The sequence below is a fragment of the Patagioenas fasciata genome, chromosome 1 (genome assembly GCF_037038585.1).
Source record: "Patagioenas fasciata isolate bPatFas1 chromosome 1, bPatFas1.hap1, whole genome shotgun sequence".
Taxonomy (NCBI): Eukaryota; Metazoa; Chordata; class Aves; order Columbiformes; family Columbidae; genus Patagioenas; species Patagioenas fasciata.
In genome coordinates, this window is record NC_092520.1 from 208,100,250 (window position 1) to 208,126,300 (window position 26,051).

At 45.1% G+C, this 26,051-nt stretch overlaps 2 protein-coding genes across 3 annotated transcripts in view; both read left to right on the forward strand.

The window, feature by feature from the left end:
* SEPHS1 (selenophosphate synthetase 1) overlaps positions 1 to 2,894 on the forward strand; it is a 24,362-nt gene extending 21,468 nt beyond the window's left edge. For both annotated transcript variants that reach the window (XM_065849951.2, XM_065849959.2), the window contains exon 9: positions 1,555 to 2,894. In XM_065849951.2, the coding sequence (XP_065706023.1) occupies positions 1,555 to 1,769 (215 nt within the window). In that variant the 3' untranslated portion in view covers positions 1,770 to 2,894. The remainder of the gene's footprint in view (positions 1 to 1,554) is intronic.
* A 7,875-nt stretch (positions 2,895 to 10,769) lies between these two features.
* On the forward strand, positions 10,770 to 24,379 carry PHYH (phytanoyl-CoA 2-hydroxylase). Its single transcript, XM_065851210.2, has 9 exons — positions 10,770 to 11,000; positions 13,720 to 13,775; positions 14,574 to 14,684; positions 14,803 to 14,968; positions 15,659 to 15,740; positions 17,563 to 17,744; positions 19,264 to 19,413; positions 20,808 to 20,939; positions 23,363 to 24,379. Exons 1-9 carry the CDS (start codon positions 10,908 to 10,910, stop codon positions 23,414 to 23,416), a joined length of 1,026 nt encoding a protein of 341 aa, XP_065707282.1. The 5' UTR covers positions 10,770 to 10,907; the 3' UTR covers positions 23,417 to 24,379.
* Positions 24,380 to 26,051: the final 1,672 nt, after the last annotated feature.

Here is a 26,051-nt window from a genome sequence, read left to right on the forward strand (position 1 = left end):
CAAGTAATTGATTTGTCTGTTATATCTGGAGTAGCTTAAACATTGTCTTTCAAGCTTCTGGGTGGAAGTACCTGGATGTTCCAAAATGTCTGAGGGAGGTAGGGATTCTTCTGAAGGGCGCACTCTTTTGCTTCATACAGAACCTAAAAAACAACTTCCACGCTTACGCGTATCCTTATAAATACTTCCTCATGTTCAGTAACTGCTTCTTCCTCACAGTCTTAAATTAGAAGCCTCTTTAGTCACCACCAAGAGGACTCCTTGCTTGGAAAAGGAAACATAAAGGTGCCAAGTGGCTGCCCCGGAGCCTTGGTGGAGGACATGGCACCAAGCCCAGGGTGGCTGGCTCACCAGGTGCCACTTTGCCCCCAGGGTTGGCTCGGAGCTGGTGGCACGACTTGTGCTGCTGGCTGATGCCCTTTGCCCAGAGGAGAAGACAGGGTCAAATAACTCTTGAAAAGTACGCAAGCCTCAGCATGTCTGCAAATTCCTGTTTGCGTGAATATACTCTTCTTGCCTGTGTTCTCCAAACGTTTTCCAGCGGGAGATGATATTTTGATGTTCTTACGAGAGGTTGCTGTGTGTCAGAACACAGCACAGCGTACAGACCTGAGCTGCACAAACCACACGTAGCATATAATGCTTTGAGGTTTAATTAGGTATCTGCAGATGTTTGCTCTGCTGTAGTGTTTCACGTTTGCAACGTGGCTTAAATGTAAAAAAAAGGTGAGGGATACAGAAAAGCTGAGTGCTCTAGTCATACAGGGTAGCACCAAAACATGTAATGACTTGGTCATAGCCCCCTAGAAACTTGTGCCAGAGCTGACAGTGACACTCCTTCTAGTAACTCGCTCACCAAGGCAGCTTTCTGAGTGCTTTGGGATTCTTAGAATGGAAATGTTCTTATGTTTAACAGCTGAATGGCAAGCATGCTAACTAGTTACTCTGCTACTTCAGAAAAACATAAGTAAATTATTTGTCAGTTGCCTCTGAGAAAAAAATCTTAGGGTAAAGGCTAAAAAAGGTTAGGAAATTCCCTAACAAAGGGGTCAAAAGGGTTGACAGGGTGCACTGGATCAAGCCTGTTTAATTTTCTGCGTCTTGCATTCCCTGATAATAGTCCCTACTTCGAATGATTTCGTGGCAGGCACTGGGATTACTTGCAGAATCAGCTGCTACCGATATGTGATTATAGGTATCTGACTATGACCTTTACCCAAAATGTTTCTGTGTAGAGGTACTCTGCAGTCCTCTGCTGGAAGTTTATAATGCTGGTGTTGTTTCAGTATGTCATTTGTTGGCATCAGTACGATGTCCTTTTGCCAACACCTTTTGTGTGTATTTGGCTTAATTTACCTACCCACTAAGCACTGAATTCAGGCACAAACTTATTTCTGTAAAGCAAGAGCTTCTACCATGTCTTCTTTTGGAGTTTAACAGAATCTACTGAAGCCACCAAGTACTTGTCTATGTAAAAAATTTGGCAGATCAAAATGTCTGATTGCAAAGCATTTCAACCTTATTAATGCTCTGCTTTGTTTTTTTTCTTCGCAGGAGGCCTCCTCATCTGTTTACCACGAGAGCAAGCAGCACGTTTCTGTGCCGAGATCAAGTCTCCAAAATACGGTGAAGGTCACCAAGCGTGGATTATTGGCATTGTAGAGAAGGGCAACCGCACGGCCAGAATTATAGACAAACCACGAATCATTGAAGTCGCACCACAGGTGGCCACTCAGAACGTGAACCCAACGCCTGGTGCCACCTCTTAATATAGATGAAATAGCTGTTTGTTTTTAAATAGATCTATTCCTTTATCATCCTACAATTTAAAGAACTGTAAAAAGAAAAGAAAACTCGTTGTGTCTGCACATCTGGTGGCCTTAGGTCAGTTTATGAGTGGATACAATTAATAAAATAAAAATCCATTGCCTTTTTTTCCTGTTACATTAACTGAAGATGCACCTAATCTTGAGGCAGCTTCTGAGTTGAGAATTATATTGTTATCCAATACTGTTGATTCATTTTGAATCTTTAGACACTTATCTCTTGCCGCATAGGCTCTTTTTAAAGGTGCTTTCACGTAGCACAGACATTACCAGTAGTAGTGTCGAATAGCAGTTTGTGTCCTTTCATTATATGTATATTTATCATAAGTCTAATTTTGATGCCTTGAGTGATATTCCAGAAAGGCAATAAATTGATCAGTGACACAGTGGGTATACCCAGTAGTAAGAGGGTTGCATGATTACATTCAATCTTTGATTATTTTTTTAATTTTTATTCTTTTTTTTGGTGAGGTTTAGTCTTACCAAGAGCATCTATGACCCTGGACATTGCTTGATAGTGCACTCTGTTTAAACGAGCAAGTGCTGACTTTGCATGGAAAGCGCTTCAGAGTCGAAGGAGTCATCTTTAATTTCATTATTTGTAGACCTGACAATATTTACTGTATTCTCAATGATTGTTTTCTTTATTGATAGTAAGGAAAAATAATTCTTCTTTTTTTGTTTTTTTTGCAATGTGATTGGATGTGCTATAGTGCAACAAAGGTTTTGCAGACCAAAAGGAGGTTACTGTATAATAATTCATTTACAATTCACTATATAAATACACAAATAATTTTTAAATATAATCAAACTAAAATAAACCTCTGTTCTGTGGATGGTAGTGATTAATACATTTTATATTTTGTATAGTGATTACAAGCCTTTTTGTTTCTTTAAAATCAGCAGCTGTTTAGTATAATTCTTAGCATTATTTTGTTCTTTGCTCAAATACATTTTCGTGCACGCTTTTGTGATCTGTGTTTAAAATCTACATTGCCAACATTGCAGCTTGAACTTAAGCTTGTTATTCAAAATAAATATTTAATTTTTTTTATTGCTCTTGTATAAGTGCATGAACTTTTTTGCTTCCTAGCTGAATTACAAACTGGAAGGAGGATTAATCCTCCTTTTTCAATTTTATTGCAAGCATAGTTACATTGATAGTTGTTACTCCTTTGAGCAATTCTGCAAGCTGTGATGTCCATGGTGATCTAGAATATCTACACCTGCATGCCAAAGTTGGGGGCAAGCAGGGTATTTCCAAGTATATTATACACTCTAGTTTGTTTATTTTGCTTATCAGCACAAAGCACGCAACAGTTTTGAATTGTTTCCTCTGCAACTCCTCCTGGCCGTGCCTGCACCTAGGGGAGGGTTCCTGAGCAGCCCTGTGAGCAGAACTGATCCTGAAACCCCAGATTGTGGAATTCACTCCTTGATCGTTCAGACCAGGAAGAAGAAAATCTTGGATAATTGTCACTGCTACCAATACGGATTACGAGCGCTTCTATGGACAATGAGTCCTGAGAGATGAACCGGTCTTGTGCATCAAGCAAGGTTTAAATTTCCAGTCTTGCTCCTAGTCAAAACTTGTCTCAGCAAGCTAGAAATTTTTCCCCCTTGTGAGTAGCCTAAACCACCCAGAACCTCACGCTCCTTTTTGTAGAGAAGTCTGTGAGTTGTGTGTTCACCGCAAGACCTCAAAGCAGTAACTAAGATTTTGACTTTGCTTTGGAAAAAAAGTTGTTAGGTTTTTCACAGCAATTCTGAAAATAAAGCATCAAAACCCAGTTGTATGTGCAAAAAATACTGATTTTTTTTTTTTTTTTCCCCTACTGCCTTGTGAAGTTTATTTTTATGCTCTGATACAAAACCATGGAGCTGGCTTCTGCTCATTTTCTTTCTGGTCATGGACAAGATGTTATTTTATTAGGTTAAAAAACACCCTAACTAGATCAAATGCATACAAAACAGTTGAATACTTCTGTGTGAAAGTACTTGTTACAAAGGTCTGTTTTATTTTAAACTGCCGCTAGATGTGTGTCAGTTCACCCTGAGCAAAAAAAAAATGTATTAGTTGGTAGATACTGGGGTGTGTGTTTTTTTTTTTTTTTCACTTATGTTGAGTAGTTCATCAACCAGTTGTGAAGCCAACACTTCTCCTTCTCCAGATGTGCCTGGAGTGGCAAGAACAAGATGGATTTTCAGAGGAAAACTTCCCTTTGGTAGCTGCTGACACCATGTACAAGGAAAACCCCTCTGGGTGAACTGATGTTCTGAAACTTCCCTGGATGATATTCTGAAACCTCTCTGGATGCTTCTTGATGGCTGGAATTTACATCCCAAAGTGCTTCCTGGCTCGGCCGCCTGAGATGTGCCGGTGGGACTGAGATGTGGCTGGGAAGTCCTCTGTCATCATCGCCTCATCAGTGAAGGACTGTGGTGATGTTCATAAGAACTTTTATGTTTGTTTTGCTAAATAAGAGATCACAGATCAAGCATAAGCTGCAGGAGGGTATATTGTACTGAGCCAGCAAGTCCAAAGACACGCAACTCTTAAAGATCTCATTTAAAACCAAATTTTTCGAGATGCTAGCATCCAAAATCTTTAAGAAAGAAACAGCAAATGGTTTATTAGCTATGTCTGGTCATTTATACAAATGTAATGTGCTTTTCTTTGCATACACAGGTACCTCTGCATGTACCAACTTCCATCCCTCAGTCTATAGGAGAAGGCTGCTTTTAACACTTCATCGAAGTTGTGACAAGAGTGGAGATTGAGAAGAAGGAATTTAATTGGAATATTCACTAGTCAAAGCAATACATTTGATAAGTAGCATGTGTTCTTGCAAAGCTGGTATCTGTTATCTCTCTTTAATACCTTGGTTTTCTCAGCCTTTTTCTTTTTCATTGGGGAAAATAATACTCTTAAAATTGTCTGTGGCATTTTATGAAGTCAGAATAGTTTTGTCCTCCTTTTTTTTAAGGTATTATTTTGATTTCAAGTGTTGCTAGAATTTCAGGACTGAACCTTTTCTATTTCGGAGATATGAAAATTCATGTGAATGCTGCAGTAAAAGGGCAGCAAACCTGAGTGATTGTGGGAGGAACAGATGGGCACGGTGGCCAATACTTACTGTTTTATTGATTTTTTTTCACTGAACGTTTGGTGAACAGTTGGGAAGAGTCACCTTCTGGGGTGACTGTCACCTGCATTCTGACCACAAGGCATGACTGCAGCCTCTGCGGCCAGTGTTTGAAGAGGGCAAAGATAATAAGATATCCCCTTATTTGGCCTTTACATCAGCATTTTTCCCAGGCTGAGAGGTCATGAGGGAGAAGGGGATCCCTTCAGGGAGTGGTAGGACCTCAATAAGAGCAACATCTCTGCAAAGGAGACTTCTGCTCAGGTCAGCTGGTGTTGCGAGAGCCAACCATGCAGGAAAAGCTTGGAGTATTTGAGCTGTTAGAGCTGGCTGTGATGGATCCAGCTCTCTCTGGTATTTCTGAAGGCTTCTCTTTCTTTAGGAGTGGGTGGGCACCCACAGTTCAGAAGTTGGGGACAACTGTGGTCCCAAGAGCCCATTTCTCAGGCTGGAGAGAAGCCAGGCTGCAATGCCGCAGCCGGTGGGTAGGGGTTGCCCAAAGCTTGAAGTTCAGCAGAGGCCAGATCTAGAGACAGGACTTTGCTTTTGCGGAAAGCGATGCTGTTCAACTTGTCTCTTGATTAACTAGAATTGCCTCACAACCATGTGTCCTCCACATGGAGCATTTCCTCCAAGTGTGTTTAAGTTAGCTTTAACTTGTCTTTTTCTGCTTCCAGAAGCAGAAGCTTAGACTTCAGCACAGGCTTTACTGCACCAGACCCTGATTCCACGTATGTGATTTGTTCCTTGTCCCATCTCCAGACCATGACGTTCTGTCTTTCTGTCACCCGAGACATATTTAAGCTAATGCTGATATTCCAACCAGTGCTGTTTTGTGCTTTTGCTTGCAATGTTGGCCTGTTTTCTGTTGTAGGCATGAAAAAGCTGTTGCCCACATCTCCAATCCTCAGAAAAATTGTCCTTATATTTCTAAGGTAAAAATGTATTTATGTACCTTATTGTACATTCATTATTGTAGTAGGTCGGTTGGTTGATGCTCCTACCACTATAGCTGAACTCGGAATAACCTGGTTTGGAACAGGTATCTTGCAGTCTCCTGGTCCAGAGCAGGGACAGCCTTGGGGTAACAGGGGGGCGCTCAGGCCTGTGTGCAGTCAAGTTTTAAATATCTCGCAGGACAGAAATTTCACAATCTCTCTGCACCCTCTGTTTCAGTGTTTGGCCATCCCCGTTCTGCAGAATCTTCTCCTTGCATCTAACTGGAATTTTTCTTGCAGCAGTTTGTGTCTATTGTCTCTAAATTTCGCTGTAAACCTTCAAGAAGAGTTTGGCTGCCTTCTGTATCTCCCCTCATTAGGTACTTGCAGACAGCTGTAGGGTCTCCCTGGAGCCTTCTCTTCTTCAAGCTGAGCTATTTTCTCAGCCTTTCCTTGCGCATCATGTGCTTCAGCCCCCTCATTTTGGTGGTTCTCCACTGAACGTGCTCCAGGATGTCAACATCTGTGCTGGGGAGCCCAAAACTAGACACAGTGTCCACCTGTCATCTCATTAACTGTTTCATAGAGGGAAGAACCACTTCTCTTGGCCTTCTGGCCGCACTCTTGCCAGCACAGCCCAGTGTGCAGTCACCCCTTTTCATGGCACTACTTGCTCATATTCAGCCGTTCAGCTGATTTTCCACCCACATTACAGTCCGTCTGTCTCAAGAAGGCAAAAACCTTTGGAAGGTCAAGGTGCAGGCTGGACATTGCTCTACCCTAGTCCACAGAGCCCTTCCATCACAGAAGGTGAGGAGGTTGGTCGCACTCAGTTTGCCTTTGGTAAATCTGTGACGGCTGCTCCAAATCCTTGGTGTACATGAACACAGCAAATCCAGGAGGGTTTACTCAGTAATCTTTTTGGAGACCAGGCTCCTCAGATCCTTTTCTTGCCCTTTGTGAAGACATGCATGAAACCTGCCTTTCTGCAGTCATCAAAACTCCTCCCTTGGCATCAGGAAAGAGTGGCTTTGCAGTCACGTTGGCTCCTACAGATAAATCCCATGTGGTCCTATGGACTTGAAAATGCCCAACCTGCTTCAGTGGTCTCCAGCTCTGTTTTCTACAGCGTGGGTGAAGCTTTGTGGCACCAGATCCCACTGCTTGGCACAGGGAAGCCAAGAACAGACCGTGCTAGCAAAGGCCAAGGTGGAGAAGTCATCAAGACCCTTGACCTTTTCCATGTCCTTTGTCACTACGTCCCCACAGTTTGTTCTCCACCGAGTCCACATTTTCCTTTGCCCCCCTTCCACTGCTCGTGTATCCGCAGAAGCCTTTCTTGAATCTTCTGGTGATGACAAACGAACCTCTGCGTTGGTGGTAGTTTTTGTTGTTCTTGTTATTGTCTCATCTACATCTGTCTTTTCTGGCATTTGAGTTGAAAAAAGCTAATATTGCTGAGTTGGAGCAGCTGCCACTTCCCACCACAGTAAATTAAGCTTTCGGAAGACCTCATCTTTGGAATTACAGTTCTGATCATAATGAGGATTTTAATAGTCAATTGAGATGCTTATTAAATTATAAGTCTGTGCATTAGGACCATTCCCGTACTGCTGGAGAAATCTCAATAATTTAGTTTTTATTAGTTTTGTGATTTAATGGGCAGAAAACATTAAAACTAAAAGCCAAATGCAAAACAGCTGTATAAAAATGTTCCATAAAATTCAGGAAACTGACAGACAAAGCTGTAAAAATACTTTGCAAAGACACAGCCCTTCTTAAATGCCATTAATTTTAATAAAAATATGAATGCCACCATCAGCGGCATCTCTCCCTCCTTTCTTTACCTAGGTTCATGAGATTCAGTCTGTACTTCAGTGAAGTATATCAGCAGATTTGAAAATTACTCACTCTGCACTGTTTTGGGTTTGATTTTTTTTTTTTTTGGTATAAAAATCAGATAAAGATGCAAAGGATGTGTTTTTTCATGTGTCACACTTCTGTTTTTAGAGTGTGTGGCTACACCACAACCAGCCTTTGTGCCATTGATGTCACTGGTGGTGCCAGCAATGCCTGAGGTCAATCTTTTGTTGTATTAAAGCTTGATCAGGGACTATATTTGCACGAGGGTACAAATAAAGGGCAGTCACCTCAACCACCTACTCCCCCCTGCCAAGGTGGATGAGGGGTTAAGAATGAATCCTGAATAATTTGGGGGGGTGATGTAACAGGGTGGTCCAGTGACATGGGAGTTACTGCACAAGCCACTGCTACTGGGTATTACTGGTAGTATTATCAAGATGATCAGAGACACAGTAAGTAAAAAGGAATAATTGTATTAAATGCACAGAGAGATTAGTCTTTTGAGGCTCTTCCTGTTTAAAAAATTATATATGTGTATGTATGTAAGTGTATATTTTGTAGGTAGGAAAGCATCTTAGTTCTCAAAACTTCTAAATGAGGACAGCAAAATCACTAACTACATATTCCTTTGGGGGTTTTCTTGGTTAGGTTGGTTGGTTGTTTGGTTTGTTTTCAGGTATGAAAGACACTTCTGCTGTCAAACACATGCAGTAGAAGAAACATCTACATTGCAAACAGGTCTGTGTCAGATTGACGTGTAGTATTGTCCTGCTTAATCTTTTTGATGGGACCGTAACCTGAATTTTGAAGGAGATGAAGATTTATTTGGGTTCCTGTTTCAGTTTGGATTGTGAAGGCAATTGCAGCATATATCCAAAATATAAATAGACCTTTCATGCAGTTACAATTAGGACTGTTACTCTAGTTGTTTCTTTCTTTTTCTCCTCTCCCTCTCCTCTCCCCCGAATTTGATTTGAGGGACTTCTAATAGATCTTTCCTGTAGCTCAGGAGTCAAAGGCCTGATTTTATTGGCAATGAAGGGCTGGGTGCTGTCACTGCTGCTACAAGTTGTTCCTTCGTGGTGCCTATACACTCGCCTCTGACTACACAAAATAGTTTTGTCATGTGAGAGGGTTTTTTGAATTTCTAAACTTGTTTGTCCTGTTTTTGTGAACAGCCTATGTTTTGTTGTAGCCCCTGAAGGGGGTGACTCCTCTGAACATAGGTGGAGCCTCTGACTATGAGAACCACAAGCAGAACCAGTCCAGGCAGCTGCCACAAATGGATCATGTAAAACCTGCTCTGGTATGTTTTTACTTAAATCATTGGGAGTTTTGTCACTGAGTTTTAAAGGGAATCGGCTTTTAGGATACAGATTAAGTTCAGAAGCACTTCCTATCCCTGCCTTGGCATCTGTTGATCTATAGCAATAACATGAAGCTTACCAAATTGACAGCTGAACATTTGATCCATCAACATGTCATCTCAGATTCCAGCAAAACCCATTGCAAACCGGACTTAAGCTTCCTACAGCAGCTGTGATACAGAGTTTTAGTGCACAACCTGTCATGAAGCCATCTGGAGCAACAAGGGATTGCTCTTGATGGGGCATCTTTTGGAGCAGGGCCTGGTTTTGTTGCTCATGAGCAAGGGGTTTATGAACAAATGGGCAGGTGTGAAGATGTACCTGCTTATGCTGGGTTGGCAAAATAATGCTAATTCTTAGCATAATTTCCTTCCAGTCCTGATGCTGCTATCCAGTTTATATTATCACAGTGTATTTATCACCGGGTTTGCTGCCCTCAGTTTAGTGCTCCTCTGGGCTCTCCTGGCTCCCTCATCTGGATCCCAAACTTCTCCATCTCCCGGGTGAGTAGGTGGGAGAGCAGCCAGCAGGGCTGGACCCAGAGCAGGCAGCACACTGCCTTCCTCCCACCTTCATCCTCCTCGGAGCTCCTACTTCTGCCCTCACCTCCCTGCTCTGTCATGGCCAGAGATGAATCCCCTTGGCCCAGGGAAAGATGAAGGACAGCAGATTCCAGCAGCATCTTCTTCCTGGTGGTGTGCTTGAAGGATGAACTGTCACACCAGTGGCACAAACTAGTCTGAACCGTGACACAGGGGCCTGAAGTCCACTTTGCAGGAGCAATGAGGGTCTACAGCATGGTGGCAGCAGGGGACGTGCATAAATAATCTTCTGAACTGTGCTGTAGGTCTTAGTGATGAGGCCATTTTCAGTCCCCTAATATTCTTCTGGAATGTGCCAGGTGACACATTCACAGTGGTAATTAAGGCGTATAAGAGTGTGCTAAGGACAGTGTATATTTAATATACCACTTTTAAGCGTATCCCAGCTTCAGAGAAACACCAAGCCTCTACAGCTTATTTTTTGCAACCTCTATTTGCAGCTGCACATTTTTTACATTTCTTCCCCCTCTCCCTGCCCCAGGTTTATCCATTCTGGGCTTTTTTCTTCCTCCCCTCCTGCCTCCCCAGGTGCTGCACTGCTCCTTTTGCTCCTTGCCCTCTTTTTCTTACTCAAAAGCACCAGAGCTGTGCCAGAAGGCTGGACAGAAAGGCCACCCAGCACAACACCCAGGCTCGGGTGCGAATTTTTGATGCAGTCTGCAAACATCCCAGATCTCTGTCAGTGCAGATGAGGTACTTGGGAAACAAGCTGCTCTGCCACCACACTGGGCTGACAGTGGGTTCATAAAAATCTCTCTAAAAAACTCTGGCAGTTTCCTTAGAGACGGGAGACAAAGAAAACACCCGTGCCAGCGTCGGCCGTGATCTGCGCCTGGAAGCGTCAAGTGTTGCTCTCTGCACAGGGCTGATGAAATCCTTCCAGCTCAGTAACTGCTGGCAGAGAAGGGGGAAAACACAGGGAGAACGTGCAAGAGCATGCACTGAGAGCCCCCCACGTCCGTCCCAGCCGCCCGCGGGCCCTCCCATCTGCAAACTCTGCCAGCCCTTGGCTCACACAGCGTTTCGCAGCCGTTCTGAGCATGCACGGCTGCTGGCGCATGAGCAGCCGAGACCAAGGCCACAGACGGCAACAGGGCCCTGCTCCTCCCAGGGTGTGTTTGTAGGGCCAGGCTGGGGACCGAGCGCTCCGGCTTCCCCGAGCACGATGGAGCAGCTGGGGAAGCTGTCGGGGCCGGCGGCTCGGCTGGACACCATCCTCCGGCACCTCTCCCCGCGGCTGGGAGCAGCCCCCGCTCTCGTATCCTTTCCGATGTGCGGTGGGAAGGGGGGGAGTGGGATGTTGACCCCATTGTGGCTCTACTTACCCCACCCCAGCCAGCTTTGCCCAGCGCTCCCCGCACCGTGTGTTCCTGTGTGCGAAGGAGGGGTTCGGAGGTGTACCCCACTCAGGAAGGACACACGGACAGTGTCCCAGCCTGTGCCCTGTTTTACGGGGTGGTGACGTGCAGGGGGGCCATGCCCCACACAGCCTCTCGGTGAGCTGGGATGCTCCAGGGCAGCGCGTCCCATGGCGTTTGGCCTCAGCACCCATCCCACCCCAAAACCTCTTGTTTCCTGGTGCTTTTTCTCTGATTTTCATCCCCCTCTCCCTGTCAGGTCCTGGGATGTGCATCTGATGAGCCGCTTGCCTCTCAACACCCCCCCTGGCACATCCACCCTGGCACTGCGCAGGGGGCTTACATGCAGCAAATTTTCTTCCTAGAGATTCATGGGTTTGGGGGAGATGAACCCTGCAAGACTCAGCAATTGCACAGTGAGCCCCAGATTTTGTTGAGGTACAGGCTTGATGGGTAGACCAGCAGCAGGAAAAACATCAGGATTTGGTTTGTGTGTGGGAAATGAGGTGGGAATATTTGAGGCTGCTGGCTTTGAGATAGATCAGAGGAAGGATACTGGGGCAGAAGGAAGTTTTCGTGTTGTTCTGTCCCATGTTTCCAAAAGTTAAATGAAGACTGCTTACTGATAGTATTATTAAAGCTGCTACCATACATCTTTAAAAATATATATATATATATATTTTTTTTTAAATGCTGCTGATTCTCAGTGAGACCTGAATGCTGACAAGTTACCTCTGAATCATAATAAACTGGCAAAGAAGATGTGATCAAACAAGAGGTTGGAGTCTTCAAATAAATTAAGAATATGAAGACAGATGAGTAGTAGTCAACTCAAACTGCCATAAGACAAAGGTGCAAGGAGGAATACAAAATTGGAAGCAAATGCTAGGAAAAGCACTCTGATTGTAAAGATGGAGTAAGTCAGGAGAGACGTTGCACAAGCTGTTTTTAAATCCAGCCACAAAGGTACTGATGCAAGGAGCTCTGGACAAAAATATGACTAAGCTGGGCTGGAGCAAGAAAGGAGCGTGGATAAAGTAAAAGACAAGATCTAATATGAATAGATTTATTTGATATATGTTACAGCACTGCACTGTTTTTCTTTTAACTTCTGGCTTTAGTGACTTGGGTAAGACAGTCAGTTTTCCTCTAATAAAATGCCTCTCCCTTTATGAAAGGAGAACCATCTTGACAGCGATACCAGAGACACAGGATGTGAAAACCACTCGCGGGGTCTCCGTGCTGCCATGCTGGGGTGCACCTGTGTGCACCCACATTTCTCTGCTTTGTGAGCCCTACAGCAGGGTCAGCTGCCTGCTGCCAGTTCACCCCAGACCCCAAAACCTTCCCACCTGGGTGAGAGAGCATCCTGGTCCTCTCTATTTAAAATTAACCTGTGTAACGGAAAGCTTAAGAACATCTTGTACATACCCAGTTTCCTCCTGGAGTTAGGGATTAGTATATTAGATATATTTGTATATTGGAAGATGAGTTATTTCTGCATAATGGTGGGAAACTCTGCCTTCAACATCTTCTCATGTGGCCTCAGGAAGAAGAGGAAGATGAAATGTGGCAGGTTTTTCTTTCTAGCTTGGTGTAGAAGCCAGAGGGGAGTGCTGCTTCAGTAACACCAGCACTTATCTCCTTACAGGAAAGCAGCTGAGAAAAAGTCACCTTGATAAGTGCCTGTGGAGACTTCTGTTCCTACAGCTGTGAATTCAGCTCAGGTGCTGCCTGGTGTGGCGCACTGGAAAAGAAAACAGCACACTAACTGTAGAAGTGAAGATGGTTTCCTCAAAATGCAGGCAAAGAGGGGAGATTAGGAAATCAGCCGCACCTCTTGAGTGATTTGGGTGTTTGGCTTGTCTAGGTCAGATGCTGCAGGACCATCCCACCCCGTGTCTGTGAGATGGTTTCTAATAGAGCTACACAGGTTGATTGTGCTTGTCTTAGATATGCAGGAGTTTGCACCGTGTCTTGAGACCTGGCAGGGAGATGCTTTGGAAAAGCTTCTGGAGATCTTCAAACCTTCCCGTGCCTTTGCTTTGGTCTCTCCGAAAGTGTTTGCTTGCTTCTGAGTGCTCCCAGGTGTTATATAGCCCGTTCAGTTGGCTAACATGTCTGTGAATACGTTCTTCTTAAAAGCATGTGTGTGAGGGGAAAAGTTAAAATACTCCACATCTTCACCAAAATGAATGATGTTAGGAGGAGAGAGTTGGAGAAGCACCTCTGGGAGGCAACCCAGGTTTTGGGTAGGCCTGGAGCATGGAGAAGGAAATTGAACAAGTGAACACCTTCACTGAGCACTAAGTGTCTTGAAGTTCTGGGGGATTAATCGAGGCCCATGGACTACTCAGGAATCTCAGGCATTTTGTACTGACTTTCCCGTATGCTCGGACAAGGCTGTACTGTGCTGTTATTTTATACTTCTCTGCCAGATGCGCTACTCTGAAAGTGGGAAAGATCTTTTTAGAAGTAAAATACAGAAAAATATGAATTGGATGTCCAGCACAGCACTTATCTTTAAGATTAACGGCATTATAGGATTCAGGATGCATGTGTATAGATGTTCTTCTGTTCTGTGGTGCTTGAGTGTATATTCCTTAGTTTCCATTCCAGACAAGCATTCCTACTTCAGCCCAAGTTAGTGCTGTCCCTCAGCCAGGGAGGTTTCGGTAAGCTCGATCTTCCTTTGTAGAGATTAAGAAGAATACTCTGCAGAACTCTGTTCTTTTTTCTACCCTAGCACACTTGTTGATCATCAGACATTGTGTAGCCTTTCATTTTGCATGAGTATATTCTCCTTTGCTTAAATATAGTTTAACAAAAAAGCTTAGATGTGCATCTTGAAAATGTCTAAGTGCATAATCTGACTGTAGGAACTATTCCTATGTGCTTCCCTATCTCTGTTGAGAGTAAAGCTGCGGAGGACCAATCCCAGCTTTCCTGCTTTGAAAGCGGGGCACGAGTTGGATACTTTGAATTCTGTCACAGAAGTAGTGGGTGGCTGTGGGCAGAGATGCTGCGCAGCCATGGACACACCGTGCCAGCTCTGCTGGGGCTTGGGACGCTGCACGTCTGCAGAGCCGAGGTGGACGTGCAAGTGAGGAGTGTTTCTCACCAGTTCTGCCCAGCAGCTGCTGATGCCCTGCGTCACCGTCTCCCTGCCAGGTCTCATCAACACTGCTCCTGTTGTTCTGCCCAGTCCTCCCCTAGGGGACATTCAGGCTGGACATGAAGAAGAAAATTTTTACACTGAGGGTGGTGAAACCCTGTCCCAGGTTGTCCAGAGAGGTGGTGGATGCCCCATCCCTGGAGACATCCCAGGCCAGGCTGGACGGGGCTCTGAGCAACCTGATCTGGGTGAAGATGTCCCTGCTCATGGCAGGGGTGGCACTGGATGAGCTTTGAAGGTCCTTTCCAACCCAAACTGTTCTGTGATTGTACTAACATGCTGCTTCTCTGTGTCTCAGCTATACCCTGGACAACGATGTCCTCACCACAGAGCAAAGGCAGTTCTATGAAGACAACGGGTATCTACTCATTAAGAAGCTCGTTTCTGATGAAGACATTGAGCGCTTCAGGTACAGGGCACTTGCGTAAGGTGCTGGGGGGTCCTGAGTGCAGCAGCATCTCGAGGGAGCTCTGGGAAGCTGGATGAAACTGGACTCTCCCAGCATGGATGTTCCCTCTGCTTTGCAGGAAGGAGTTCATCAGGATCTGTAAAAAAGAGGTGAATCCACTAGGAGCTATGATTATGAAAGATGAGTCCCTGAGATTCCTGTATGGTCAGTCTGAGAAAGCAATTAATAAAGTGCAGGACTTCCAGGAAGATGAAGAATTGTTCAGATACTGTACACTGCCAGAGGTAAAAAAACAACCAAACAACCCCGAACCCCCAAAACCAGTAAAAGTGGGGATAGTGGTGGAAGGGCCTATATGCATGTATCTATGTTTTAATGCCTACATGAAAAAGCTTTTTTTGATTCTGCTAAAATTACATCCTTTATCCCTCATAGCCCCTGTGTGTCAGTCCCATAAGTACATATGTGAGGAAGGAATATCAAGCCATCTTTTAAAAGTGTTCTGCATGAACACAGGATGGATTGTGGTCAGGGCAGAAGACTTAAAGCTGTGCTCCTCTGCTCCTATGGTGCAGAGCCAGTCAGGAATGTGACCATCCCAAACCTTGCCAGGCTGGTAGGACAGATCAGCAACATGTTCTGAATGTCTTTTATCTGGGCAAAGCATCTTCTCTGTCAGCAGCTTCAGCTTTGTGGCCATATTTGTGTTGTGGCAGACACCACAATAGCTTTGTGGAATTATGACCTTCCCCATCTTTTCAACCCCACCCAGCAGCTTCTTGCACCATCTTTCATCTTGGCTTCCAACCATTGTGCTGGACCCTGCCTCCCGTCCAGCATCCCTCCATCCCAACCTCCTCCTCCGTTACCCTAGTCCTCAGACAAACATGCACGTCCCAGTGCTTCCTCAGCAATCTTTCCTCTTGTCTTTCATGTTTCTAATGTTTTTTTTCCTAATGTTTTCTTCCCTGCAGCTCCTCAAATATGTGGAGTGCTTCACAGGGCCAAACATCATGGCAATGCACACTATGCTGATTAATAAACTTCCAGATTCTGGTAAGGAAAATGTGGATAAGAGGAAAATAGAGAAATTGGTGTGTGTATGCTGTCTATCCGGCCAAAATGAAACTTAGCGTTTTAAGAAAGCTCTTTAAAAAAATGAAACAAATTAAAACCATGTAACTTTGAAAATTTACAAGGGAAATTTAGTAATTGTTTTCTTTTAACCTTGGCTTGATGCAATAAGATTTCTTGTCTTTCGATGTTCAGTGGATGTTTGTTGGCTAAAGATGGTGGTTGTCTTGGCTGCACCGGTGACATATCCAAAGTGGGCAAGTGAGCTCCCTGTTCAGCCAGATTCTCTTGCTTGAAGGTACAGGGTTTAAAACATGATACCCTTTCCAAGCTCAGCTTTTCAAATGTGTTGCAAAGGCGTGCTTCCATGGACCTTGGCAAAAGGCAATAAATACAGAGATCATCCTCTGCTTGGAGCTGATATGCTCCTGATGTCACTGTTAGTTGTTACACCCTCAGCACTTAGATATGAAGATACTTGAATAGGTGCCAAAAGAAGGATTTTGAAGCCTGGCTTTGGCTCCTGCTGCTGGAAGTTGTGATAATAATTTGTAGAAGGGTGATGGGCAGGGAGGGAGGAAGAGAACAGGACTGACTGTATTACAGTTTTTCAAAGTAATTTTGACTCTGCATGAGCTGTTTTGGTTTAGCGAAGTTGAGACCTGAGCTATGTTTCTTATTCTTAACTGTGCAGCTTCTGGGCAGATACATAGTGCATTGAGTTATTAAAGTACTGAGTTGGTTCAGGTCATCTCCCCTTGTTATCTTAAATACTCCACAGAAAGCTGTATCATTTTGGTTTGGAAATTCAACAGGAACAACAGAATCATGGATATATATATATATTTTTTTTTTTTTTTAAGTGAAAACAAACCAATAACAGACAAGAAATGGGAAGCCACTCTATATTTGCTCTATAACTCCATTCAAGGTCTTTGAGCAATACTTTAGGAGAGGTACAGATCTCAGGAGAGTTCTCTATGCTGCCCAAAGTATAAATAATATGGCAAGCGAGGGAAGTGGAAACATCCTAACTGTATCTATTTGAGAAGCAAGCTCACTGGCAAAATAAATATATAATTAATACACATAAGACTGTTTTGATGTGGATGATCTATTTCCATTTCCATAGTGGGAAAATAAGTAACAAAAAGACCTTCAGAAATATTTATTTTTGTTTTAGACTTCATGGAAAAAAAAAAAAACTCTAGAATGAATGCTAACAGAGTGCTGGGTAGGCTGTCAGTCCATAAATTGAGATTTTTTTTTGTTGTGTTTTTTAAAGAAGGCTAAATAAACGTGTTGGGTGCAGCACAACAGGGTTGATTTTGCTTGCAACACAGTGGGAGATCAGGTGACTTCACACAGCACAACTGTTTGAAACCGTTTGTACTGGGAAAGATTTGTGCAACATCATGCTGGGTAAAGTTCACAAAACCTTATCGCTCTCTACAACTACCTGAAAGGAGGTTGTACCGTGGAGAGTGTTGGTCTCTTTTCCCAAGTAAAATGCGATAGGATGAAAGGAAATGGCCTCAAGTTGGGCCAGGGGAGGTTTAGATTGGATATCAGGAAAAATTTCTTCCGGGAAATGGTTGTCAGGCATTAGAACAGGCTGCCCAGGGAAGTGGTGGAGCCACCATCCCTGGAGGTGTTTAAAAGACACATAGATGAGGTTCTTAGGGACATGGTTTAGTGACAGTGTTGGGTTAATGGTTGGACTCAATGATCTTGAAGGTCTCTTCCAATCGAAATGATTCTGTGATTCCATAATGAGGTTGAAGGTTTTGAACCTGTGTTGCAGATAAACAGACTTTCCTCCACCCCATGCATCAGGACTTGCACTATTTCCCCTTCCGGCCCGCGGACCTCATCGTGTGCGCCTGGACCGCCATGGAGAGGGCTGACCAGAACAACGGGTGCCTGGTTGTGCAGCCGGGGACGCACAAGGAGCCCCTGAAGCCTCACGGCTATCCAGAGTGGGAGGTAGAGTGACATGAGGGGCTGGGGAGGGCGTACATGAGGGGATCACATTTTAACTGGGGAGGACTCACTGTGAAGGGGTGAGGTGCAGGTCAAAGCTGAGATTTTCAGTGGTGTTTTTTTCTGTTTATGCAAACACTGACTTGTTGCTTTAGGAGAGGGTTGCTTGGCTGGCCGCAGTCTGTGTACCCTGGGTAGATTTGCCTCTGTTCCCACCTTCACCTAGAAATTGTCTGGCATGTTGTGGCATAATGGCTTAAACACATACAGTCATTTTCCACTGCCCTTGCTGAGTCTGAGGACTCTTTCTCCTGGGAATTTGTTCCTGCCCTGGTGAACATGTGTACTGTCCAAAAGAGAAGCTGAAGAGTAAACAACTGGCGCGATTAAATATCAAGTGGTATCTTGCTCTTAAGAACCAATGTTTGCTGACCTGGCCTGGCGTTGGTGGTGGTTATACTGGGAACAGAAGGCCAAGTGCAAGGTCCTGCACATGGGTCAGAGCAATCCCAAGCACAAACAGAGGCTGGATGGAGGTGGATTTAGAGCAGGTCTGAGGAGAAGGACTTGAGGGTGTTGGTTGATGAGAAGTTCAACATGAGCAATGTGCGCTTGCAGCCCAGAAGCCAATGGTGTCCTGGGCTGCATCACAGGGAGCGTGGGCAGCAGGTCAGGGAGGTGATTCTGCCCCTCTGCTCCGCTCTGGTGAGACCCCACCTGCAGTGCTGGTCCAGCTCTGGGGTCCTCAGCACAGGACACACACGGACCTGTTGGAGAGGGGCCAGAGGAGCCACAGAAATGATCCGAGGCTGGAACAGCTCTGCTGGGAGCACAGGCTGAGAGAGGTGGGGTGTTCAGCTGGAGAAGAGAAGGCTCCAGGGAGACTTTATTGTGGCCTTTCCATGCTTAAAAGGGGCTGATAAGAAAGATGGGAGGAGTTTTTTATCGAGGCCTGCAGTGGCAGAACAAGGGGTAATGGCTTTAAACTGAAAGAGGAGAGATTTAGATTAGATATAAGGAAGAAACTCTTGGCCATGAGGGGTAGTGAGGCACTGGAACAGGCTGCCCAGAGAAGTTGTGGGTGTCCCATTCCTGGAGACATTCAAGGCCAGGCTTGATGGGGCTTTGACCAGCCTGGTCTAGTTGAAGATGTCCCTGCCCATGGCAGGGGGGTTGGACTAGATGATCTTTAAGGTCCTTTCCAACCCAAACCATTCCATGGTTTTATGACCCCAGTGGTGGCATCAGGCCACACCTCCAGGATTCCCTGTTGCCCTTCTCTCTTCTGTCCAGCAGAGAAATGTTCTTAATTAAATCCAGCTTCAGAAAATAGAAAAGGTGTTATTTTGCTCTACCTCAGGCTTGGAGTAGGAAGAATTGTGGGCAGGCTCTTGGTTGGACATGTGAAATATGCTGCCCAGAGAAAAGCAGATCAGTAGCTGTCCCTGCAGTCCCTCTCACTGATAATCAGCATTTGCTCTAATTTTAACAAAGTGATTTCAACTCAGCCTTCCTTTTCTAGGGTAAAACCAACAAACTTTTCCATGGGCTGCTTGATGAGGATGAGAAGAGTCCCAGAGTTCACCTTGTCATGGAGAAGGGAGACACAGTGCTCTTCCATCCCCTGCTCATTCACGGCTCTGGCATAAACAAGACAACAGGTTTCCGAAAGGTAGGAAACCATCTCTTAATAAAATTTTTGATATTTTTTATATGTTTTAAAACCGATCAAACTATCCCCTGCTGCTTTCCAAGCTCATGAATATGTGGATGAACTTTTTAATGAGTTTTTAGCTTCCTAATACACTTTTACACTCTTTTTTTTTTTAAATTTTCAAACATCTCTGTCTTCTGGGAGAAGAGCCTGCTGTGGGGCTGCTTGAGGAAAGCAAAGCAGGAGTAGAAATTAGATGTCTGAGGCCTGGCTGGCTGCATTTGCTTTTCCAATAATTCTCTTTCAGATGTCCCAAATATCAGGAGCTTCTCTAATTTTCTTCCCCCACCTTGGTATCTCACCTCTGGAGAGCAGGAGCCTCCGTCATCCAGTAAATAATATTCATTTATATCATAACATGACCCATTTTTCTACAGAAGATGTGATTACGCATCATCTGCTTGTTTTGGATCATGATTATTTAACTGAAACAGGCAAATGTGTCGTCCTTTGGAGATCTGATCCTTTCTCAGAAGTGTATTCACACAGGCACTTCAGGGAACCGCAGCCTTTAGTGTAGCCACCAGTAGCAATGCAGATATTTCCCCTCATGCACTGCAACACAGGCTGCTCTATTTTCATTTTGTTTTGCCTGCATTGACTCCTATATGGCCCGTTCTTTCAGCCCCAGTAGCAGTTTACTGGTGTGGAATTCCTTCCTTCTGCAATCCTGAAAGCAGAGAGGGCGTCAGGTCCAGAGAGTCCCATCTGCTGGTTCTTTCCTGGATAGTGGAGCAACAGTCCTGTTTAGTACCCAACCGAAACACAAGAGCTTCCTCATACTGTGCCAGATCCCAAAATCTGGTTGTCTTTAGGGTTAATCAGTGAGTACCTTGGACCTCTCTGAGCCAGGTTATGCTTCAGCACCCTTTGATATCTGTCATGGTCTCACTGGCAGCTGGCACAACTCGTGTGATGAGAGAACAGCTTTTTTTGGTAGGCCATTTCTAGTTTTTCCTCTAGACCCTGCTTAAGCAAGAGCCGATTACAAGATCAATGGGTTGATGTGACTGTCTGGATGCAGAAAGCAAGAACCTTTGCTGAACACACAGTTCTGCTCCAACCCTGACTATCCCCGTCCCCAATCTAGTTGCTGATATTCTGAGATCAAGTAATACAGTTCATGCTGGGGGAGTGTTTGGGAGAGAAGGGGAGGAAGAAGAGCATGTCAGCAAGCAAGAGTATTTTCCCAAGGTGACACCTCTCAGGAGTGCTTGGAAAGGAGGAAGGAATGTGCTGACATGATCTGTAAGGAAGGGATGGGGTGTCCACGATGTGGGTTGCATGAGAGTTTTCTTTTTTCCCACTTGTAATCAGTGTGGTAGTGAGTGATGCCTGATTTCCTTGCGCAGAGTATAAGCTGTCACTTCGCCAGCTCGGAGTGCTACTACATTGACGTCAAGAACACGACACAAGAGCACCTGGAGAAAGAGCTGGCAGATATGTTTGAAAAGAGATACAGCATGTCTTCCGTGGAACTCAGGGTAAGGCTTTTCTGTGTGCCCTTTGTTACAATCCAGGTCGGTTCTCTTTCCTAAGTCTCGCTTGTGTGACAGATCTGTGATTTTTGTGATGCCCAGTTCAGCTGTGTCAAGCAGAGGTGCTTGGCAGAATAGAAGACCTGATGTTCAGGGGATGTCCAGCAGGCTTTTTTGGGGCCTTTTTGCTCAAAAGGCTGTTTCTTGCTGTGCTGGAGAAGTAACCTTGCTCACTGGGCACCCCCTTCACATCCCTTGAGCTCTGGAAGTTCCTCCTCCAGCTGTGCTTGTCCAAATGGGTTTTGTGAGTGCACGTCAGTCCCTTCCCACATCAGTTGTTTAAACTTGAGGCTACAGCAGGTGTGTCAGCACTGATATACATCTGCCTCAAAAACAAACTAAAAGGGGTAGTGGACTCTTGTTGAATAAATGAAACCATTCTATAAAATAGAAAGCAAACCTAAATTTTTCAGGGATTCAGCCACTGGAAAAAAACTCAAACCTTGTTACTGGAATGGAAATGTTCTGAATTTCTTAATCCACAGCAGCTCCCAAACACGTGCACAGCTGGTATTGAGGCAGTAAATTCTAGATGTAACAGGCAGCGACTTCATTTTAAGATGTACGTATTTTGCAGATATTACAATATATAGAGCATTAGGGAGGGGAAGAGTTTCCTTTTCACCGTTGGGGTTTCTGTTTTGTTTTGTTTTGTTTTGTTTTGTTTTTCCCATGCTGTGCTGGGTATGGTGGGGTGTCCAGCTGTGTTTTGCAAGCCTGATCTTACATATTGTCTGTAAAGTTACAGCTTGCTCGACCTTTTATTCCTGGAGTCATTTAGGAACATGGTGAAACCTGAAGTGATGCATAATGAGGCTTTCCTTCTCATGAGTGGAAATGAATTATAAGATCATTTTGGTTGGAAAAGACCTTTAAGATTATCGAGTCCAGCCGTTAACCTCACACAGCCAAGCCCACCTCTAAACCCTGTCCCTAAGCACCACTTCTACATGTCTTTTAAACACCTCCAGGGATGGTGACTCAACTGTTTCCCTGGGCAGCCTGTTCCAATGCTTGATAACCTTTTTGGTGAAGGAATTTTTCCCAATATCCAGTCTAAACCTCCCCTGGCACAACTTGAGGCCATTTCCCCTCATCCTGTCAGTTGTTACTTGGGAGAAGAGACCAACCCCATCCATGCTCCAAGCTCCTTTCAGGCAGTTCAGAGATCAGAAGGTCTCCCCTCAGCTCCTGTTCTCCAGCTGAATCCCCCAGGTCCCTCAGCTGCTTCCATCACACTTGTGCTCCAGCCCCTTCCCCAACTCCATTCCCTTCTTTTGCATGTGTGCCCGTACAAGCCTCAGATGTGTCTGTTTTCGTGTAGCTTTAAGGGTTTTTTTTTTAACCAGAGTTAGAGCTTCCCCCCTAGAGGAGCGCCCAGCTCTTATATTTCGCCTTCACAAGACTAATGATAAGAACCAAGTAATCCTGACACTGTGAAGCTGAGGTAGGTACTTGCCCAAGTTTTAGCTTGGTGAAGCAAACAGCGGTGGTCTGCGCTGCTTTACAGCCTGCAGCAGTGCCTGCCCAGCACCTCATTTCTGGCTGAGGCCTTGCGTTCGTACCTGTTATTTCCTGCTGGTTTCTGCTGCACAAGGAATATCACTTGCTCATCGGCAGCAGTATGAAGGTGTAGTAGCTGGTGAGCTTTTTTGATGACGCAAAGGCACACACAGGAGGCATGTGTTGCACAAGCAGGCAAGGGAGACTTCTGCAAGGGTCATGTTCTCTGTGCTGCTCATGTTTCCTCTTCTGCCGCCCTCCAGGATTGAACCGTGGGCACCTTGCCATCCATGTCACACCTGCAACCAACCTGTCTGCTGGGGGTGGAGGCTGCACCTCTGTCTTAGTCAGGGCTGCGTTTTCATAGAATCATGGAATGTCCTGAGTTGGAAGGGACCCACAAGGATCACTGAGTCCAACTCCTGTCCCTGCACAGGACAACCCCACAGTTCACACCATGTGTCTGAGGGTGTTGTCCAGTCTCTTCTGGAACACTGTCAGGCTTGGGGCCGTGACACCTCCCTGGGGAGCCTGTTCCAGTGTCCAGCACCCTCTGGGTGAAGAACCTTTTCCTAGTGTCCAACCTGAACCACCCTGACACATCTTCTTGCCATTCCCTTGGGTTCTGTCATTGGTCACTAAAGAAAAGAGATCAGCACCTGCCCGTCCTGCTCCCCTTATGAGGAAGCTGTTGGTTCTTGGTATTTAGGATTTGAAAGGATATTCAAGCATTTCAATATGTTTTTATGGGTAGGAAGCTAAGCTGAGAATGCTGTGCCTATTTCCATCTCTGTAAAGCGGAATCTTGGTCACCATTTTTTTGCCAACCCCTAAGGCTTTTCCTGTGTCTCATTTTTGTTTTGAAGGACATTTGGAGCTTCCGAGCACGGCTTGTGCAAGGGGAAAGAATTAACCTGTAGAACAACCTCTGAAGAGCATGATGGAGAACACGTGTCTGAGAACGAGCTGCTCCTACCAGAGAGCGCAGACCGCACCTTTGCAGTTGGAACAATGTGTGGTTTGATGACCTCTGTACTGGTAACTTAGCCAAATGCTGCACTGCTAAATCATTTTATGCTAATACAAAATAATTGCCCTGAGGCTGGATAGCTGATGTACATCAAAGAAAACCTAGCCTAGATTTGCTGTGGTTATCCTAGAGAATTGAAGAATTAGTCTTGAAAGATCACCTTGACTTTTTTGATTGTTTTCATTCTTGGTTTTTAAAAGTTTCTCACGTGGCATACCTTTGGAATGATGATATACTAACATAAGATTTTATGCAAGGGTATGTTTTTTAATGTTTCCAACATCCTTTTCTATGCAAATGAAATAAAATTAATCAGAGTTTCACGCAAGCCAGCAGTGTGAGCTCACATGGGAAGTCGTTAGTACAGCTGATGAAGGTGAGGATATTGGTACCAGCAGAATCAACTGTGTTAGGAACTGGATAAAGGGGAAGCAGTAACCGCTCACAGAGAAAAATGAGAATGATGGGCCAGAACATGATCACCACCAGAGTTCCTCAAATGTAACCTGATGTGGCATCATATCTTACCGAGCAGCGCTGGCACAAGTGAAATATGTGGCTGACAGGGTTGGGAGCTACTGGACCAGCAAACCAGCCTCCCGTTGGCCTTGTGCAACCAGTCCAAGGCTGCGGGAAATGAGGGAGTCCTCCTTGGAGGCTGGTGGCTCTGGGAAAAGGTGCTGCTAGGTCAGGGAGGGTGTTAGGTGTTCCTCAGGATGCGCCGGTGGCAGGGTGACGTGCATCGAAATGATCCTCTCGCCTTTCACAATGTTTTTCATTGCTTTCTGAAAGATTCTCTTACTTTCAGAATCTATTTTTTTTTAAATACTGATTAAATCAGAGCAAAACTGCATTTGAGGGCTGTGTTGTATTATTTCTTTTGCTCAGAACTTCTGGTGGCCGGTGCGTCATTGAATACCCCGGTGCAAAACATCAATCCTCAGCTCTTTTCCACCTGGAGAAGGTGCCAAATCAGCACCAAAGGCTGCACTGATGGGCTCTCATGGCTCTGTCTGCTCTGTTATCCTGCAGCTCAGGAGGTCACTCATTCAAGAGAGGAGACCAGGTGCAGTCCTGTCCTTGAACCACATGGCTCAAACTCTTCTGCTCCAGGGGAATGCCCAGACAAGTGGCTGCAAGTCAAAGCTGTTGCAGTGATTCTGTACACGACAACGTGATGCAGAGGAGGGGTTTGTGCTTCTTCCTCTTCCTGCAGCGTCTATAGCTTTTCTTGTTTGTATGTTTTTTGAACAAGGTGAGGTTTGAGCACTGTTATTGAGTTGGTCCTAAACCCTTGGTGGTGGGATGAGGTGTCTGTGCTGTGGTTCCCACCTGGAGACAGACAAATCCTCTTGGTAGTCTCTGGTTTGACTACAACAGCAAGAAGTGTGACGAGAGCAAGACTTTAGGACAGGATCCCAGCCCGGCTCAGGGAGCGATTTTGAGTATCCTGGTTCCTGCATCTCTTCCCATGCCCTCAGTATAACCCTGGCACTTTTGAGTGTCCCATCTGGTTCGTGGCACAAGACTTGTGGAGAGACTTCACTGTCCGGTGTTATTGCTGTATCTGAGTTGACTGCAGAGGGAGCTGTGAGCACAGAGAAGAGCTACAGGTGTCCAGATTCCCAGACTGTGAGCTTCTCTTACTGTGTCTCGGAGAGACAAGGAAAGGCAGAACTCTTTAAATATTTGTGCATCTCTTAACTAAAGATTTAGGCTTAAATTTCCTCTTTCAGAAGAACAAACCCATCCAAGACCTCACAGATCATCTGAATCAGCAGTTGTCCCACTTGATGAGAGACTCATGTCTTCACTCCTTCCCACAACAGGTCAAGGGTACTTCACAGCCTGGGGAAACAAGCTTAGGCAAGCTCCTCTCAGCTGTGTGCAAGGCCAGCTCAGCTGCACCCTCGCAATGCCAAGGATTCTGATGTCTTTCCCTCAAAAGACCCTGGGCAGAGCCAGGTCTGGCTTCTTGGCTCCTTCTCAGCAAGGCTGCGCACTCGGGGGTGCAGGACCATGTCCCTGGGAGCGTAAGTATCTACAGGCTCTTCCTCACAGGGTAATTGAGCAATGACTGGAGTCCAAAGGATGCTTCATGTAAATGTGACCACCTGCATAAGGGATCTACCTGGTAAGTGCTTTCTTGTTCTTGTTCCCACCCATCGCAGCCAGCAGAGGTTCCACAGTCACAAGTTTCCAAAGCACATGCCCCACCAGGTGAAGTTGAGCACCAGAAGCTCACTTCGCTCTCCAAAACTGGGCTTTTTTGGGGAAAAAAACACAACCATAACAACCATAAATATCTTAGGGTTTCCTGGCAGAGAGTGCAGCTGATTTGGGCATGTCATGGACTGACTGCAGAGGGACTTGCGACCACAGCAGAGCTATGAGTTCTTATCAGCCTCAGTGATCCCAAAGTATAGAGCTATTTCCATCAAAAAGGGGATTTTATTTTACAATCCTGTGAAAAGCCCCCATCTTTTAGTTTAAAACCGTCACCCCTTGTCCTGTAGCAACAGGCC